Source organism: Labrus bergylta, chromosome 9 (genome assembly GCF_963930695.1).
Source record: "Labrus bergylta chromosome 9, fLabBer1.1, whole genome shotgun sequence".
Lineage (NCBI taxonomy): Eukaryota > Metazoa > Chordata > Actinopteri > Labriformes > Labridae > Labrus > Labrus bergylta.
The window spans coordinates 14,767,541-14,783,639 of NC_089203.1; the positions used below are offsets into that span (position 1 = coordinate 14,767,541).

General features: G+C 39.4%; 1 protein-coding gene across 3 annotated transcripts in view; it reads left to right on the forward strand.

Annotated features, from left to right (window-relative positions):
* The first annotated feature begins 7,114 nt into the window (after positions 1-7,114).
* pcdh11 (protocadherin 11) overlaps positions 7,115-16,099 on the forward strand; it is a 126,632-nt gene continuing 117,647 nt past the window's right edge. Inside the window, exons 1-2 of one of the 3 annotated variants that reach the window (XM_065958596.1) lie at positions 7,115-7,919; positions 13,522-14,102. In XM_065958596.1, the coding sequence (XP_065814668.1) occupies positions 13,563-14,102 (540 nt within the window). In that variant the 5' untranslated portion in view covers positions 7,115-7,919; positions 13,522-13,562. The remainder of the gene's footprint in view (positions 7,920-13,521; positions 14,103-16,099) is intronic. The other 2 variants (XM_020637110.3, XM_020637112.3) reach the window with 2 other exon arrangements.

Consider the following 16,099-nt stretch of genomic DNA (forward strand, 5'->3'; position numbering starts at 1 on the left):
AAACATACTGCGCCACACACTTTAGACTAGGTCTAAGGTGGTCATAGGCGCAGTCATTTTTCTCATCGTCAAGATAGGAACGGGCCAGCTTTGCGCCTGACCACACCCATGGGTGCTAACAGTAGTGCAAGTCAATTTTCTATTTAAACAATGTGAGCGCTGAGCATTAAATTGACAACTACGTCAGGAGGAAAAATAAGAAAGACACCTGCACTGCGTGCCAGGACACTTTTTGCCTGGTGTACGACAGGGCCCTTAGACATAAACAGTATTGCCAACTTATCACTAAAGCATTATGGTATAAAGTTGTCTTGATCAATTATAAAAGTTTCAAGCTTTGTTACATGTAGAGGCTGCCAGTTTCATTTTACAATAAAGCTTGCCACCTCTCATAAGCCTCAAGCTAAGGAGCATGAAGTCTCAAGAGTGCAAAAAAGATGTCTGCACACATTGTCATTGCAGTGCCATGTCTTTGGCAAGGGGCAGCCACAGTTTACAAGGCTTGCCTTCAATTTTACTCATCAAACAATGGTTGTGTACACAGCCCATTCAAGGCTGGGAAAACGCAACACAACGTGACAAGAACTTCAAGCATTCTGCCATCTGGGAAGGAATAGTGCCAAAAAATTATTCCTTGGTGATTATGGAAGCCCTATTCTTTTTCTCTCCTGTCACACCCTAAAAAGATAGTGGATGGAGAAGAGAAATGTGTGCAAGTATTGATCTGACCATGCATTCCTGTGACTTGGTTTAACACTCCTTTCTGGTTTGAAAAGGCAAAAACCATAAGGACTTTTGAACATCGAAGTAAAAGAGCTTCCAATTCAAAGACTATGCTTGATTTAAACCCCTCCTCCCACCATTAACTCACTCCCATTCAATTTATTTTCGACTTGCTTTTGCTGCCACCAGGGCCAGTCTTGTTTCTGTCCTCACAAAGGCTCAACATTAAGATTGAAATCTTTCCCACATAAAATGTTTATTTAAAATCAATTCAGTGACCTTCACCATACAAAGGCATCCTTATTTGAGGTTGTGTGTTAAACAAGTACTAAATATTCTCTTTGAACAGGTGAGGTGAACACTGTCGGGTTTTACACTTTTGGTTTGTTTGGTAACACTTGTTATGAAGGCCAAAATATTTTCATGTACAAGTAATGAAATCAATGGCCAAAATTGCTTTTTATGAAAGGGTCCTTCACATGGCAATCTGGCTGAGTTTAACATGGAAGATTCTTCTCATAGATAAATTCTTTCTAACTTCAATTCTGTGCACACACTCATAACACAGTCTACCTGAGTATACATTTGATTGGAATTTACTACAACATAAAAATAACTAGCGATGCAGAAAGTTTTATCACAACCTGTTACGACTTTCTTTACTAGCTGTGTTACCTTTGTCGTTTCCTCACTGCAGATGTTTTTTTTCTACTTTATGGCATTACTGTAAGCACATTCTGGACAAGATACTGGCCAGTATAATTCTATTTAAGGCGTGTGTTCCAACGAAATGAATGTTTATGTTGCATAGTGAGCAGGGCATGATGTTAACCATTATCGAACAAAGACTTCCTGTTGTAATATTTTTAAATATAGCAAAAGGTTGAAGTGAATATGTCAGCTGTATGAGCAGTGCTCACAGACTCCCAGAAAGCAGGGCAATCAAAAGAAAGTAAGAGAAGATTTCTATTTCATGTCCCAACTCTTCCGCAAATGAATAAATGTGCAAATGCCGACAACAGGGTGGGACATTATTCAAGTGAATGTACAGTATACAGCCAAGCAAACCATTCTCATCTGACAGTGTTGCCTCAGGCTCTGCTTCACAGTAGACAGATGGAAGGAAACATCACCACAGCATGTACAATCGCCTTCATCAAACAACAGACAAAAGCTGTTTTAACAGTCAGTTACTTCTTAGGAGAGAGAAAGCTTTCCAAAAAGCAGAATTGGTATGGTTTTGAAATCCATCTTAAAAGGGAAACACTGTCACGTTGATATCCGTTGATGCTCCGCATGTATTTTTGAGCATTTGTAATATTTGTGTTTATTTTCAGCCAAAAGTGACAGATAAAAGTGAGCAGGTGAAACATTTGTTCTTCTTTGCACTACAAATTGATCTTGTACTCCACCGTTACAGAAGGCAGACGTGTGATGTACATGAAACAGAGCAGAAAAGAAACACACGGCTGCTGTTTCATTATTAATTCACACACAAAGCAAAACCACACCAACACGTGTTGTCATTAACTGACACTTTTCCAGCCATGGCTTCATCATAGCATGATCACACTGAGTTTGCAATGAGCATATGAGTAGTTTATGTTAATATCGTCAAGTGCTAGCACATAGGCCTCATTATGTCAGGGTTTTAAATACAGGACTCATAAATCATTTATCGACATTGCTGATATCAGATTGAAAGTCTTATTTTCCTTACAAACAGCCAAAGTACAGTGATAATAATGTACCCTTACTTGTTAGCTCGCCAAAAGTAATTAGCAGCCTAGCACATCACAAGGACAAACACCACACGACAAAACCAGAGATTAGTCAAAGAAACATGTACAATGCTTGAATATGCAATTAGTAGTTTTTCTACAAGATATTAACACACATTACGAAAAGCTCTACTGTTACAATATCCTCTCACACAAAATAATCTTCCAGTGGAACATTAGGTGAGGACATGTCAACTGACAATAACGGTGGCTGGCAGTGCTGGCTGTAGTTTAATTGGTGTGTTGCAAATACATGTCATTCAGACCATTCATTAGCCTCAAGATTTCTGCGCCTAGTGATGAATTCAGCCTCATTCTGCTGTAGCCATGCTTCAACTTTATCTGACAGAATATAATTGACAGCGGTCGTCACAGCAAGAACTTTTCATGCTGCCAACCAGAGAGTCAGTCATTGATTGACACCAAATAACAGGGAATTTTGTATGTTCTGTTCACTAATAAAACCGTGGCACTTGAAGAGCATTAAAAGGCATAATATCTAAATGAATAAAAAGTGGAATAAACCTATGTTACACTGTATATATATTTTGTTGAGTACTTATGTTAGCTAAAATGTTTCCAACAGTTATCAAAGCCAGAGAAATCATTAATTTCATAGTTGTAACGCCCCTTTTTTTCTGGCAGCCGCCATGACAGCCACTACATGTTTATCGTTGCCAGGGAAACACCAGATGTTACATCAAAGACAGCTGCATGAGGAAGCAGTAACTGCTACTAAAAGCTGCAGTGATGTTGCTGTATGTGCTGCTATGATAAAAGTGTCATGTAAACTATACTTGGATAAATTAGCTCGTCTGTGAACATATTATCTTTCTCAGGTCGCTTTCGCACATTCGTCTTGACTTCGGTCAACTCGGTTTTTGTTACTGTTTTGATTGATAGCCCCCTGGTGGCGGAATTTACATACTCTTTGTTTAATATCAACTACACTTTTCTCTTGATTATTTAGGATTTTGGCTGTTGGGTACAGCAAGTCAACGTGGGTTAAATGTAGTTCACATAACATCTCTCATTAGTTTTTGATACTTAGTAGACAAATTCCTACCATGCAGACTCTGCAAAGTGTCTTATAAACACTAACACAAGTCTGCAATCTAGTTCTACTTTCCAGTACTTTCTGGCTTCTTCCTTAATATCTGCTTTTTGGCCCCTTTTTGGAAAAAATAGTGATAAGAGGAACCCTGATGCATGATTTTTAGCCATCTCACATCGTACTGTAATCCTCTGGCTTGAAATATTTTCTTCCCTCTCTAACCTCGTCCCCATCTCCTGCTCCTGATGATAATATGTATGCTGCTTATTCAAACTCTGAAATAGTCAAATATTATTCATTTTAGGGAGTCTTTTGTCTGTCTAGAGTTCCTACACCATTTCTCTGAAAGTCTTCCTCTGTTGCCAATAAGGTGAAAGCAAATATTGTACTGTCCTCGCTCTGTCCACTCCATCTTACTCAAATCTTTCTCTTACTCCAGAGATCCTTGAGAAAGTGAAAGAGAAAGAAACAGAAAGAGAGAAATGTGGCAATAGTCATACTTTCAACTCATTGCGGTAAATCTCAGTGGTTCTTGAAAGTTGCCATGGATACAAACCCAGCCTGTATGGATAAGAAAGAAGAATGTTTTGTAAGAATGTAGCTGACTCTTTAAAAAAGTCTTCTGTAAGGTATGTTGCTTTGACATATTTGTACTGCATATATATTTATATTTTTTTTTTTTCTTCTCAAAAATGTCCAGTATTCATAAATGCAATGGATTGCTGAACAAAGACAATGGCATCACTGTGATCTCTTTGGACAAGCTATGCCATTTAAGCTGAAAGGATACTACTTAACCACAGAATTGCATTAAATCTAGAATGGTCGGAAGAGAAGCTATCCTTTCTCCAAACCTCTGGATGTTAATACATGGCAGCCTCCAATTTAGCTCTGTAACCCCTTCCTTTTACATTCCCCTGTCCAGCTGTGCCAGCCAGATAAGGTATATTAGTAAATGTGCTTTTTCTTCCAATTATTTCTTTTGCATGTGTGCATAACAAGTCGCGGATTCAGTGGGATGCCAACCGGCATCATGATGAAAGGCAATAGAAAGTTAAAGAAAAGGTCTATTTGATCAGATCTTAAAAAAACAAAGGCATGCCGTGCTTTTTTACATGTCTGGCTCTGATTTTCTAAGTCGGCACAGTTTGTTGGAAACAACTGTATTTAAATGTTCAGACAGGACCCAGTCCTAATGGCCTAAATGTCCCAGTAACACGTGAAGGATTGTGTCTAGGTTTCAACATGTGCACATACAGTAAGCAGGCTACATATTGATTTTGCTTTAACACATCTAAATTAACATTAAATATAAAACTCCTCATAAATGTATCTGAAAGACCAACAAAGAGCAAGCTAAATTATCTTGAACAATTCACTTCATTTTGTTTGTGCTGAAAAAGCGTTGTATTGAGCAGGAAAATTATGTTATTATTTAGCAACACTATTGAACGCACAGAGCGGCTGTTAAAAAAAAGAAAGAAACTATTATGTAAGAGCAGGAAAAACATAGCCTCCATAATAAACAGTTTGCGGAGGATCCCTGTGGTTAACCCTAACCCAATCCAGTTAAAAATTAAAGTTAAACAGTGTTTTTTGCTGAAGTGAATCTGGCATCTGTTTGTCTAACTTTTGCAGAACAGCCTGTACATAATTACTGATCGACCAATCAGTGTTATTTCTATCAGTAGTTTGTCCATCACAGTATTCCTGAGATCTGACTTTTACTGAGGTAAAAAGGTGAAGGAGCACTCAGCACCAGCAGTGGACACATGCACAGTACTTATGAGAATCATAATGACAGTGTTCATGTGTTTTTGTAGCTGCGATGGAAGATTCATCTGCAGCTCATCTTCACGTTAATGCTAAAAAGGACTAACATTAGAAGAGTCAGTGCTGGTTGTGCTTGGCAGAGCCTTCACTGTTGAACTATTTCTAAAAGCTTGAAAAGGTCGAATTATCTTTTATCATTTCTCGGCTACTTCAAAACCTCCATAAGCTTAATACTACCAATGTCTATATCGAGTGCCAGTAATGTTTCATTAAGTAAACTATGACCTATAGTAGGACAGTTAAAACACAAATCACAATCATCCTATAGCACAAAATCAGTGAGAAAGACAGTACGGATCTTTTAACTAATGCTCTTCTGCTTTGATTAGGCTGCTGCAACAATACAGCTAAGGACATTTTGCCACAAATAAGAAATAAATGGTAAAACAGTCATCTCCACCACTGTTACAAAATAATTATTTACAAACATAGCTGTAGTTCATATGGTAATTTGTGACGTCAAAATTTATGCTGAAAAGAAAATCATTTTAACTATACCAAAACATTCAAACCAATCCTGCAGGAACAATATTCAAAATGTAGTTAAACATTTATTTTCATATGCTGTGTTTTCTCATTGAAAAAACTGACTTGACATTTTCTAGACTCAAGGATGGCTCTGCATTTCCCCACTATTCACCTTTAGATCGAATTATAATTTGGCCAAAACAGAAACAATCATTTGACCCTCCCCTGCCCCTTTGTCTTCAGGGATGAGTGTTGTGGCATGAAATAATGTGGAAAGAATTGCTGAACAGGTGAAGAATGCTGTTTATGAAACCTTGCCGGGGGCTAAATGTGTTAAAATGCTATGTTAGAGCCATTTGTTGTGTGAGGTGAAGGCAACAGGACAGGAGTAATCAGTTGGAACACAGTGGTGGTGATCGTTTGACCTTTGTGCGACCACAACCCTTTATGACCCTCATAAAAGCACCTGTTAGAATTCACTTTAGGGTATTCTGGGAGGGAACTCCCATTCAATTTGCAACAGCAGGAAAGTGACAGCATGATGATTTGTGATCAGTAATCTTGGAGAGGATCAATATTTTGCATTGATGGGTGACTGTTTGCCCTTCAGTTTCAACCAGATCTGTTGATTTTTCCACTCCATTGGTTTTTATTGGCCAAATTCACACTGTTAAACGTCATTTAGCCCATTTCTGACAAAGGGATTCAAACTTTAGCATCATTTAGTGAGACACTGGAGATACCTTGTCAAGTTTTATAAATGATCTTCCGTCCAGACATTTTTCACCTTAATAATAAATTCCATTCACCATTTCAAAGGGCATAAACTGAACTGATAGTCTCATGCAACTCAGGAGTTATTTGACACTCATTTGTATGTAATAACTATAACTATAAAAAGTTTAAAAAAACCCATTATCGGGTTGATTTCTCTTCTGGTCCCTGGTGAGAGCTCAGCCATGGCCTGTTGACACTCTCAGGAATGTATGAAAAGCATTTGAACGTCATCTCCATTCAGAGGTGCCAGTGGACCTAATTGGGAATGAAAAACAGAAACAAAGCTCTGGTTTAAAAGTGAACAGTGCCCCCCTCCTGCTCTCAGGCGGATATCTGAAGCAATCCTGGCTACAGAAACACATACACTCACACACAAACCGCCATCCACCTACATGTCAGTGCAAGCTTCTCTCCAACGCAGTGCGGCTTTAAGAGGACCGGGGCTCTTAAATCTGTGCTTGGCTCCTCCTTCCGCCATGATGTCAGTCGGAGGGAGAGCGAGAGGGAGAGAGGTGGGCAGTATTGAGGAACTGAGTTCATACAATACTACTGAGACATCTACAGCTTAGCAGACAGATACGCTGAACCGCCTATCCCGGCTCCTGTAAGTGATGCTGCACTGAGGCACACTTTGATCCAACTCCATTGGGGGGGGGGGCGAGATGCGCTCGCTGCATCCCACCTTTAAGAGTTTTTTTGGGGGAGCTTGTACATCCTTGCTTCAGTCAAATCAAGTGCTGATAAAATGAATTAGATTTAAGCTATCGTCTTTCAACAGAAGTCAATTTTTTTGCGCTTGGATTGAAGTTTTACGCGCAGGTCGAGACGCCTTCAGCGCACATGTGCACATTTCGGCCCAGCGTTCTTAAAGCTGGGAGAAATAAAGTAATTGAAAGGCAAATAGGCTAGGGATACAAAGTTAATGTAAAATAACCAAAACAAAAAACTGCTTGGATCGATGCGTATCTCCGCCCGTGGGATTGCGAGCCCAAGACATCTGAACAGGAATTACAGCGTCCTTTTCAAACTAAGTTGATCGATGTGCGTGATATTTTTCTCTTGCACATGTGGACCACTGTCTTTTAAGCGCATGGATAAGTTTTTGTAGTGGATAACGTTTTTTTTTTTTACTTGCATCGCATTCTGTTGCCGCTTCTCGTGAGGATCCTTTCTCCCCCTTCTCCCCCGACTTCAGTTTAATTCGTGGCACTTTTTTGTAAATCAGTGATGTCTCTACGCGACGGCACAAGCGGTTGATTATTCATCATATTAGAGCGGAAAAGGTAAGATAATGCTATTTTCCATCACTTTACTGTAAAGATGTAAATGTGTGTTCACTGAATGTTCTCTGAGCATATTTCTGCCGTTACTTGTGTGGCTCCTGTGCGCATTCAGAAACGCTGGAGAGCGCCCAATAGCCTAATTTATGTGGTCTGTAAAAAATCAAATTGACGTCCAAAACCGACGAGGACCTGTGCTATATTTACTGAGAGCAGCATAAGCTTGGCGAGAATTAAGTGATAGTCTTGAAGGCACTTGGATAAATCAGGGTGTTGCAATAGTGGGTCATTTTGATTCCGTGCGTTTTCCTAGAGCTGCTCCAAAAAGATAACAGGCGTCCCCACGCATGCACCTGATGTAAATAGGAATTACCCCATGGACATGGTGCGTTTTGAAGACTGTAAGCTGAGTTGTCGCATTATGAATATGAACTGCGCGGTTGGTCACGACTTCGGGCGTCATTTAATCTTGTTCAACGCTGATCGCGAGATAGATAGGCCTACTTTCGAAGAGCATCCAACTGCAGGGACTTTATCGGTGCAGGTTTCTCGGTTTCTCAGCAGCTTGGCCGCTGAGGCTCGGTGCGTGGGTGCGCGGTAACAGCGCGCTCCTGGTCAAGCGGTTCAGATGCCATACAGTAGAACATAACCTCAGGGTCTGTCAGTCTGTTTACGCTCAGACTTCAAGAAAAAATAAAGAAAAATAAATAGATGCTTTCCACCAGGAGTACTTCAGTAGTCCCCGCTGGCCGGGAGATTAGCCGCCACAGTTGGTTGTTTGGCTTCCTAATATGTTATAACTGCCCTAAATGCAAGAGATTATTATTATTATTGGGTCAATTTCCACCCCACACACAAGGCACTCTGAACTCAATATTTGCTGGAGAATTAAATCAAATAGTAATGCAAAGCTTCCCAAGGTGAGCAGTGGGATATATTTTTGCTGTGAGCTGAAGCATTAGTATGAGAAAAAGGAAGAGTGAGTCTGTGAAAGCAGGCTAAAAATGTGTGATTTGTAATAGAAATAAAAATAGAAAAAGAAAAAAAATTGCACTAATAACATTCACTCCTGCACATTAGCATATAAAAACCACCAGTTGATAAAGGGTAATTGATCCAACACCCTGAACTACAGTAGGTGTTAAAACCAGACCTCCACTTATTAAATAATTAGATGGATAAATTCTACTTCACTTGTACCTTTCCTTCAGTCCTATAGAACCTTTGTTTATTCTCGTGAGTTTGTAGATTTAACATAAAGCCAGAGAGATGCTATTCAGTTGTCAAAGTTGTTGTCTTTCTTACTTTACTTTTAGTCCTAGCCTTTCAAATGCTGAACACTGGAGCCATTAGAACACATCCAAAGTCCTTTCAAATCCTCTCTTCCACGGTCACTTTGACTTTATATTAAAAACGATATCCTGCTCAAATAATCTGTACATCTTTAAAGCCAGCCTGAGTTTAGAGATCTTGTCCTGAAAATCTGTCTGATATTCACCATTCAATGTTGCAGAGGTAGAAAAGCACTTTTCACTGCCTACAAAGGATAATTAATAAAATATGACAACCCACTTTAAATTTCTGTATTTCAAAATCCATTATGTTAAGAATCACAAATTCAGCACCAAATGAAAATAGTCTTTCCGTGTTGTGTATTGTCATTGTGTTTAAGTGTTATTAAATTTGAAAATATTTTTTAGTAATTAGTTTTAAGCTGCAGTGAAATGTTTTTGAGTCATTGTAAGAGCTCTGTAGCAATTAATTAAAGTGTCCACAATTTCAGATTTGGTCACATCTTTATAAATATGCTTGCTTTTAAAATAAAAGTTAAAGATGACGTAAAGCTTCACCGCAAAGATCACACTTATTTAGCATTCAAGTTACAGTCGCATGTGTGGACTGCCCTCTTGAGGTCCACGATTACAACGTTGTCAATTAGTTCATCATCTTGCTAATGCAGGGGAGGTTAGAAATATTTCCCAGCAAAAATGACAACAACAGCACTTTATTAGTATACCCAAGAAGTATAAAAACTGATAAAAATTGTAAAGAGCAGCCGGGCAACTCTAGACTTACTTTAGCTCTGTAATATCTGAACTTGAATATACATCTTTTATCACAATTAGGTCTATTTTTAACATAGTCAAAGAGGCCATTTATGTTGAACAGCATTTTCATGCACTCTCTGACTTTCCAGTGTAACTTAGGTAATAAAGTCATCGTTGAAGTTTCCCCAGAGAAAACAACTTTCATTCCTCAGCCTTGTAAAGAGAATTGTTCAGGCTGTGTGGACAGAAAAAGAACTGACTGATCTTGACAGAAACCTGGTCTGTCAGGCTGTCAGCGATCCTTAAAGCTGATAAAAAAGAAAAAGCCCAAGACAATCGAAAATATTATTTCAACCAATGCCCTCTTTTGAAAATCTCTGTTGGATCCAAAGACAATATTGATAGATACAACAGTGGTGAAAACCAGCTTTTGACAGTTAAATGACTTTGAGTGGTAGGGTCCCATCCTCAGACTAACTACACTGAAAGTGTTCAGTTGATGGTATCTTTAGGGGTGAAGGAAAAGGGTGACAGCAGCTGTATGTCTCCTCTCTCACTGCTACCTTCAGCCGATTCAAACACCGGGAAGGCCTGTCCATCACACAGCTGTGTAAAGTGATCCTGGGCCGGCCTGCTCCTCTTCACTCTGTGTCTCCCAAGAGGCAGGCTTGAGTTTGCCTACTGGATTCAACCTGCTGTCTGGGGCTCAAAATAGCATTTCAGGAGACTAGTGAAATGTAAGCAAAGGAGACACTCTGACTGACACCTAGGATTTCGCTTTCCCTCCCTCTTACTTTTTTTCCCCCTCCAGCACAATCCCTTCTCTCACCTAGCCTGTCCCTCATGGACAGGTTTATAAAGGGTTGTGACAAGTGAAACGTCATGAAATGTTAAAAGCCACTGATATAAAACAATAACCCACATTAAGGTAAAAGACAAGAGGAATAAACAAGTTAGTGTTGAACATTAACACCTGCTTTATGCCTACACAATTTCAAAGTCGCTAAATGTAGCGTTTTAGCTTCCTCTTTGGAAGAAATAGGTTGTTATAGCCATTTCCTATACATCTATTTTTTTTTTATGTCACATACAAATTAAATTTGATTTCATAACATGGCATTAGCATTGTCAAAGTATCCTTTTTGTTGCTACATTTCTTCTCCTGCATGTTCTCTGAGCCACAAAGCTAGTCCACCACTTCATCCTGAACATTAATGTCACTCACTAGGAAGAGAGGGAATCTAGATCACGCTTTGATCTTTTCTGTTTTTTACACTTGGGCGAATCACATCCCATTTAAGGATGTAATTTAAACTTCATTATGCATTGTGCGTGCTCAGCCTTGGACTGTGCCGCGCTCATCCCAGTAAAGCAATCGCTGCTCACTCAGAAAGAGGCACACTATAAAGCAAAGTGTGTCACAGTGACTAATGTCATATATCTCATCAATATTTTGACATGGCACCACAACGCTTCTTGCGCTATATCTCTAAAATGAATTACTCTCACACTGACACAATGTCAGACATGCTTTTATTTTGGTGCCACTGTTCTTTAATGAGTCTCATGTGACTGCTTTATGAAGTGTGTGAAAAGATATCTGTCTTTACACGCTGCATGAATGCCTTACAATTGTTGCTGATTCAAAACCTGCTTAATTAAATTCTTGTTTTTAATCAATTCCCCTTTGTCGGCAGGCCAGGAGCGTCAATGGCTATGAACACTGTTGCCTTGCCAATTTAGAGGACCCCTGTAGTGCAGTTTAGGTAGTCATACCTTTTTCTATTGTTTGACTCCTGTAAATGGACGGATGGAAATTTCATAAAGCAGGAAATATTACAGTTCCCAGAGAGATATTTAAGGGCCCTAGTTGCTGCAGGTATGTATGCAATTTCAGCACCAGCTGTACATGCTTTCTGTGATGGCTCTCAGACACTTTTGCCATACGTTGAAGGAAATTGACGTTAAATTTCAAGGCAGCTGCCTAATAAATACCAGCCGGTATCTCTGGGAAAATCATATGAGGTTGATAAACATTCAAAGGGTTGGTGGACCTAAACACACAGGGGGATATGAGCAATGAAATTATATTAGTCGTTAAATATATTGCGCTGGAATACACATGGGGCACTGGTATTATAATGAGAAATAAATATGGCTGTGCGTTGGTGGCTCTGCCCTGGTAGTACGTCACCGCACTCTAAAAACAACTCAAAGACTAGTGATGCGAGTCTGTTGTCATACTTATTACATCTCCTAAACATAAACATGCTTTTATAATTGCACTGCATTACAACCACTCTTTAAAAAAGCCCATAAAGCCTGTGACCAAGCCTTTTACAGAGAGCCATGAAAATATGCAATATATGCAGGAATATATTTAAAAAATGAATAAGTCAAAGAAGCCGGCCAGCAAACCACATGAAATAGCTCCCCTTACAACTGACTAAATAACCTACTAATTAGCTGGTGGAAAGCAGTCAATATTTAATGCTAGCATATACTGGCAGTGAGGGCATTGCAGAATATGACTCCTTCATCATCTTCCAATGACCTACTTGGGTTTTGGCAATTGAGGTTATCGCCCTTTGGCAAGACCTCGCACATTTAAAACAGTGAACGATTTTGTAGAACAACAGCATCAAAGAAAGTGGCACTAAACACAAAGTGTTATTAATGAATTATGTTAACTGATGGTGAGCCCATCTGCTCTGCATTTTCTGTTAAGGGTTTCATCAAAGGAATCTTTCAGGACAAGCAGTAAACTGTATGCTATTTAAATTTGATGTTGGAGAAAACACATTCATCAGTATGTAATGAAGTTATGATTAAATTTCACTAATTTGACTGATGGCTGCTCCTGCAATAAATTATTCCACACTGTTGTCTCTTTCCACGGCAGTTAGGCTGAACAGTGCTCTTATCGTACTGCGAATGTTTACACACATGGGCGTTCATGAAATATTTGCGAGCTCAATTGTTTACATTCAGAGCAAATGAGGTTGTCCATTAATAGCTGCTGTCAAGCAATACGACTGCGAGAGTGTGTGTGTCTGTGTGTGTTCATGCATGGAAGCACCAATGCTTAAGGCTCAATTCTGCTGCCTTCAAATCAGCTCAACTCTGTTAGTGAGGTGCAGTTTATGAAGTCACCGCTGCACATTATTGACTCAGATTTGAATATTTTTCTGCACACTAGTTTGTGGAAAAGATTTTTGAAGCACTAGCAAACTCGAAACAGCAAACTGAACAGCTTTCATACTTAAAAACGGATGAAGCGGATAGATGGAATACATGAACTACTAACCTTTTACTTGTCGGCTTGCTCAATAGATGCCATCAAAGGTTAATTGTGTAAAACTGCAGTTAATTTGACCTCAAAGATACTGTGAAGGACATGGACTCAGAGCTAGTTAGGATGAATAGGTCAAGTTGATAACTCTCCTTGAGAAAAAATAGTAATCATAATCGCAGTACTTGAATGCCTTATAATTCTCACATTGACCATGTGTCCTCTGTTTTTCTCTATCTTTACTCTCTTGGCTCTCTTGAGGCAGAATTGCTGCTGTAGAAGGGAAGCTACCATCAACCTTTGAGTATGGACTTAGCAGGTCAGGCTCATGTGCTGGTGGTCTTGCTCGCCAGCGTGGTCCTGCTGTGTCTGGCCCAGGAGAGGGACTACACGGTGAAGGAAGAGCAACCGGAGAACGTCCGCATCGGGAACCTGCGCAGGGACCTGGACCTCAGCCTAGACCCTAACATCAGGCTGTCCTCTCCGTTGCAGTTCAAGCCTGTGTACAAGACAGGTGACGTGCCTTTAGTGAGGGTGGAGGCCAGCACGGGGGAGATCTTTACAACCAATCACCGAATCGACCGGGAGAAGCTGTGCTCAGGGGTCTTCGCTGAGAAACGCTGCTACTATGAGATAGAGGTGGCCGTGCTGCCCGACGAGATCTTCAGATTGGTCAAGATCCGCTTCCTGATCGAGGATGTAAATGACAACGCACCACTTTTCCAGTCAACTGTTATAAACATCTCCATCCCAGAGAACACAGCCATCAACACTCGATACCCTGTGCCCTCAGCATTTGACCCTGATGTAGGGATCAATGGGATCCAACATTACGAGCTGGTCAAGGTGAGGCTGTCTCCTCTTCCATTTCTCAAACAGACACACAGAAAATCAAAACTGAAAATGTTCTTTGTTGTGTTCTGAGGTTGCCTCTGTTAACTTGCTATTGATACTAGCCATGATATTCAGGGGAGACTCTTTTGAAAAAAAAACAGGGACTTTATTTGGTTTTAAGTTCATTGTAACTTGTGTTGGTGTAAATGAACACAATAACTGTTTGGGGAGATTGTTCACAATTACCATTGATAATGTGCCACAGGGCAAGAGCTATGGTCCTATGTGAAATTGATCATTAACATTTTTGAAACTTTAGGCTTCACACGCATCTTTTTCCATAGTTACACACTTTCTACCTAGTCTTGGGTGTTTTTCTGTGGATCTAAAGCTCTTTTCTCAAGGTCGGGTACATACTTTTTCATATTCTGATCTATTCCTTTAGAATTTTCATGCCTGTCATCTATAATTAGATTAGTAATAATCAAGATAATCTGATGCTGCATATCTAAGTAAAGATCCTGAAAGACTCACTCCACTAAAAATGGACTTTGATCGATGATATAACTGTGTGTCTACAGTCTCTTGTCTAAACTAAAAGCCATCTTGTACAAAGCATTTTAGTTTGATTGTGAATCAATGAAAGATATTGGAAGTGAAAGATAGGAGTCCTATGATACTGGAAGTCCAATAGTAAACAAATTTATTTCATAGAGTTAATAACACAAAATGGCTTTTAGTCAAATAAAGATGATCAGAACAATGACAAACCAGAGACCACCATAGCAATCAATCTTTGAGAAATAATTTCTTACAGGAATAATGGGACAGAAAGTTTGATTTAATTTACTTATTTTCAAAAGCCCCAATGAAGGGATGTATCACATCCAAGCTGAATAACAAACTGCACACAAATTATTGATGAATCCCTTACACACTGCTGTGTCTGCAGTAAGCCAACTTCTATATGAGGTCTGATTAGTTGCTATTTTTTAATCTTCAAGCCCTTGTGATATTGTCTTTGCTCCATTTTATCCCATATGGTTTTCATCAAATATTATTCAGCTCTGCATTATAGCTTCTCCTGTAAAACTGCTATATTACTATAGGACTGAAGTGCATATTGTAAAACTGACCTACTTTTCCATAGAGTGGAAAATACTAAGAAGCCTACAATGTTTCATACTAGGTATTAATATGCCCAAATGTTCTATTTCATTATGAGAGAAAGCTTTAAAGAAGGGGAGCTTTTCTCCATGTATAGTAATATCTCACAGTACAAAATGCACACACAGCATATAATGTATGTCCAATTTCCAGCAACAGGTTACATGTGCTGAACATGGTAGATTTAAGCAAGTGAGAATGAATGCACTATATTATGTTAATGGATGTCTCATGCAAACCTAGGAGAAGCTTTCCTTCATCATCTAATTGATGCTTTATTAAACCGCAGTGCAATATTCTCCCTTGCCTAATGGAGTCAGCCCTAAATTTATACATGTAGGATAATATCATGCATCCTTCATTTATAGTTCAGACAACACTCTGTGCTCAGTGGATAGATGAATATCGGAGATGACATGAGCTCTTACAAATGAAGTGTAATTAAAGAGGGAGATGCAAGCACTCTGGAGGAAACCCTAAACATAATAAGTAAAGAGAGGTACTGGATTTGGAGCATGGTGCAAGACAGAAATGACAAGTCCATCACGGACTCTCAAATGAAGTTCACACTGGGTTGGAGGGAACAGAACTGTGGCTGTCCGTGTCTGCCTTGAATACCAATTTGCATTTTTAAAGACTCCCACTGCCAAGGCCTTTCCAGTGCAGTGTCCTGAATTGTTTATAACTAAAATCATCAACCAAATGTCCTGCTCATTATGATGATCATCTGCAATCATATAATCTGCCCTCTCCACGACATAAAATTCTTGCCTAGACTGCAGTGGTATTATATTTTGCAGGGAATTCTTTTTAGAACATCCTCAGCACTGCGTTCCTGATTA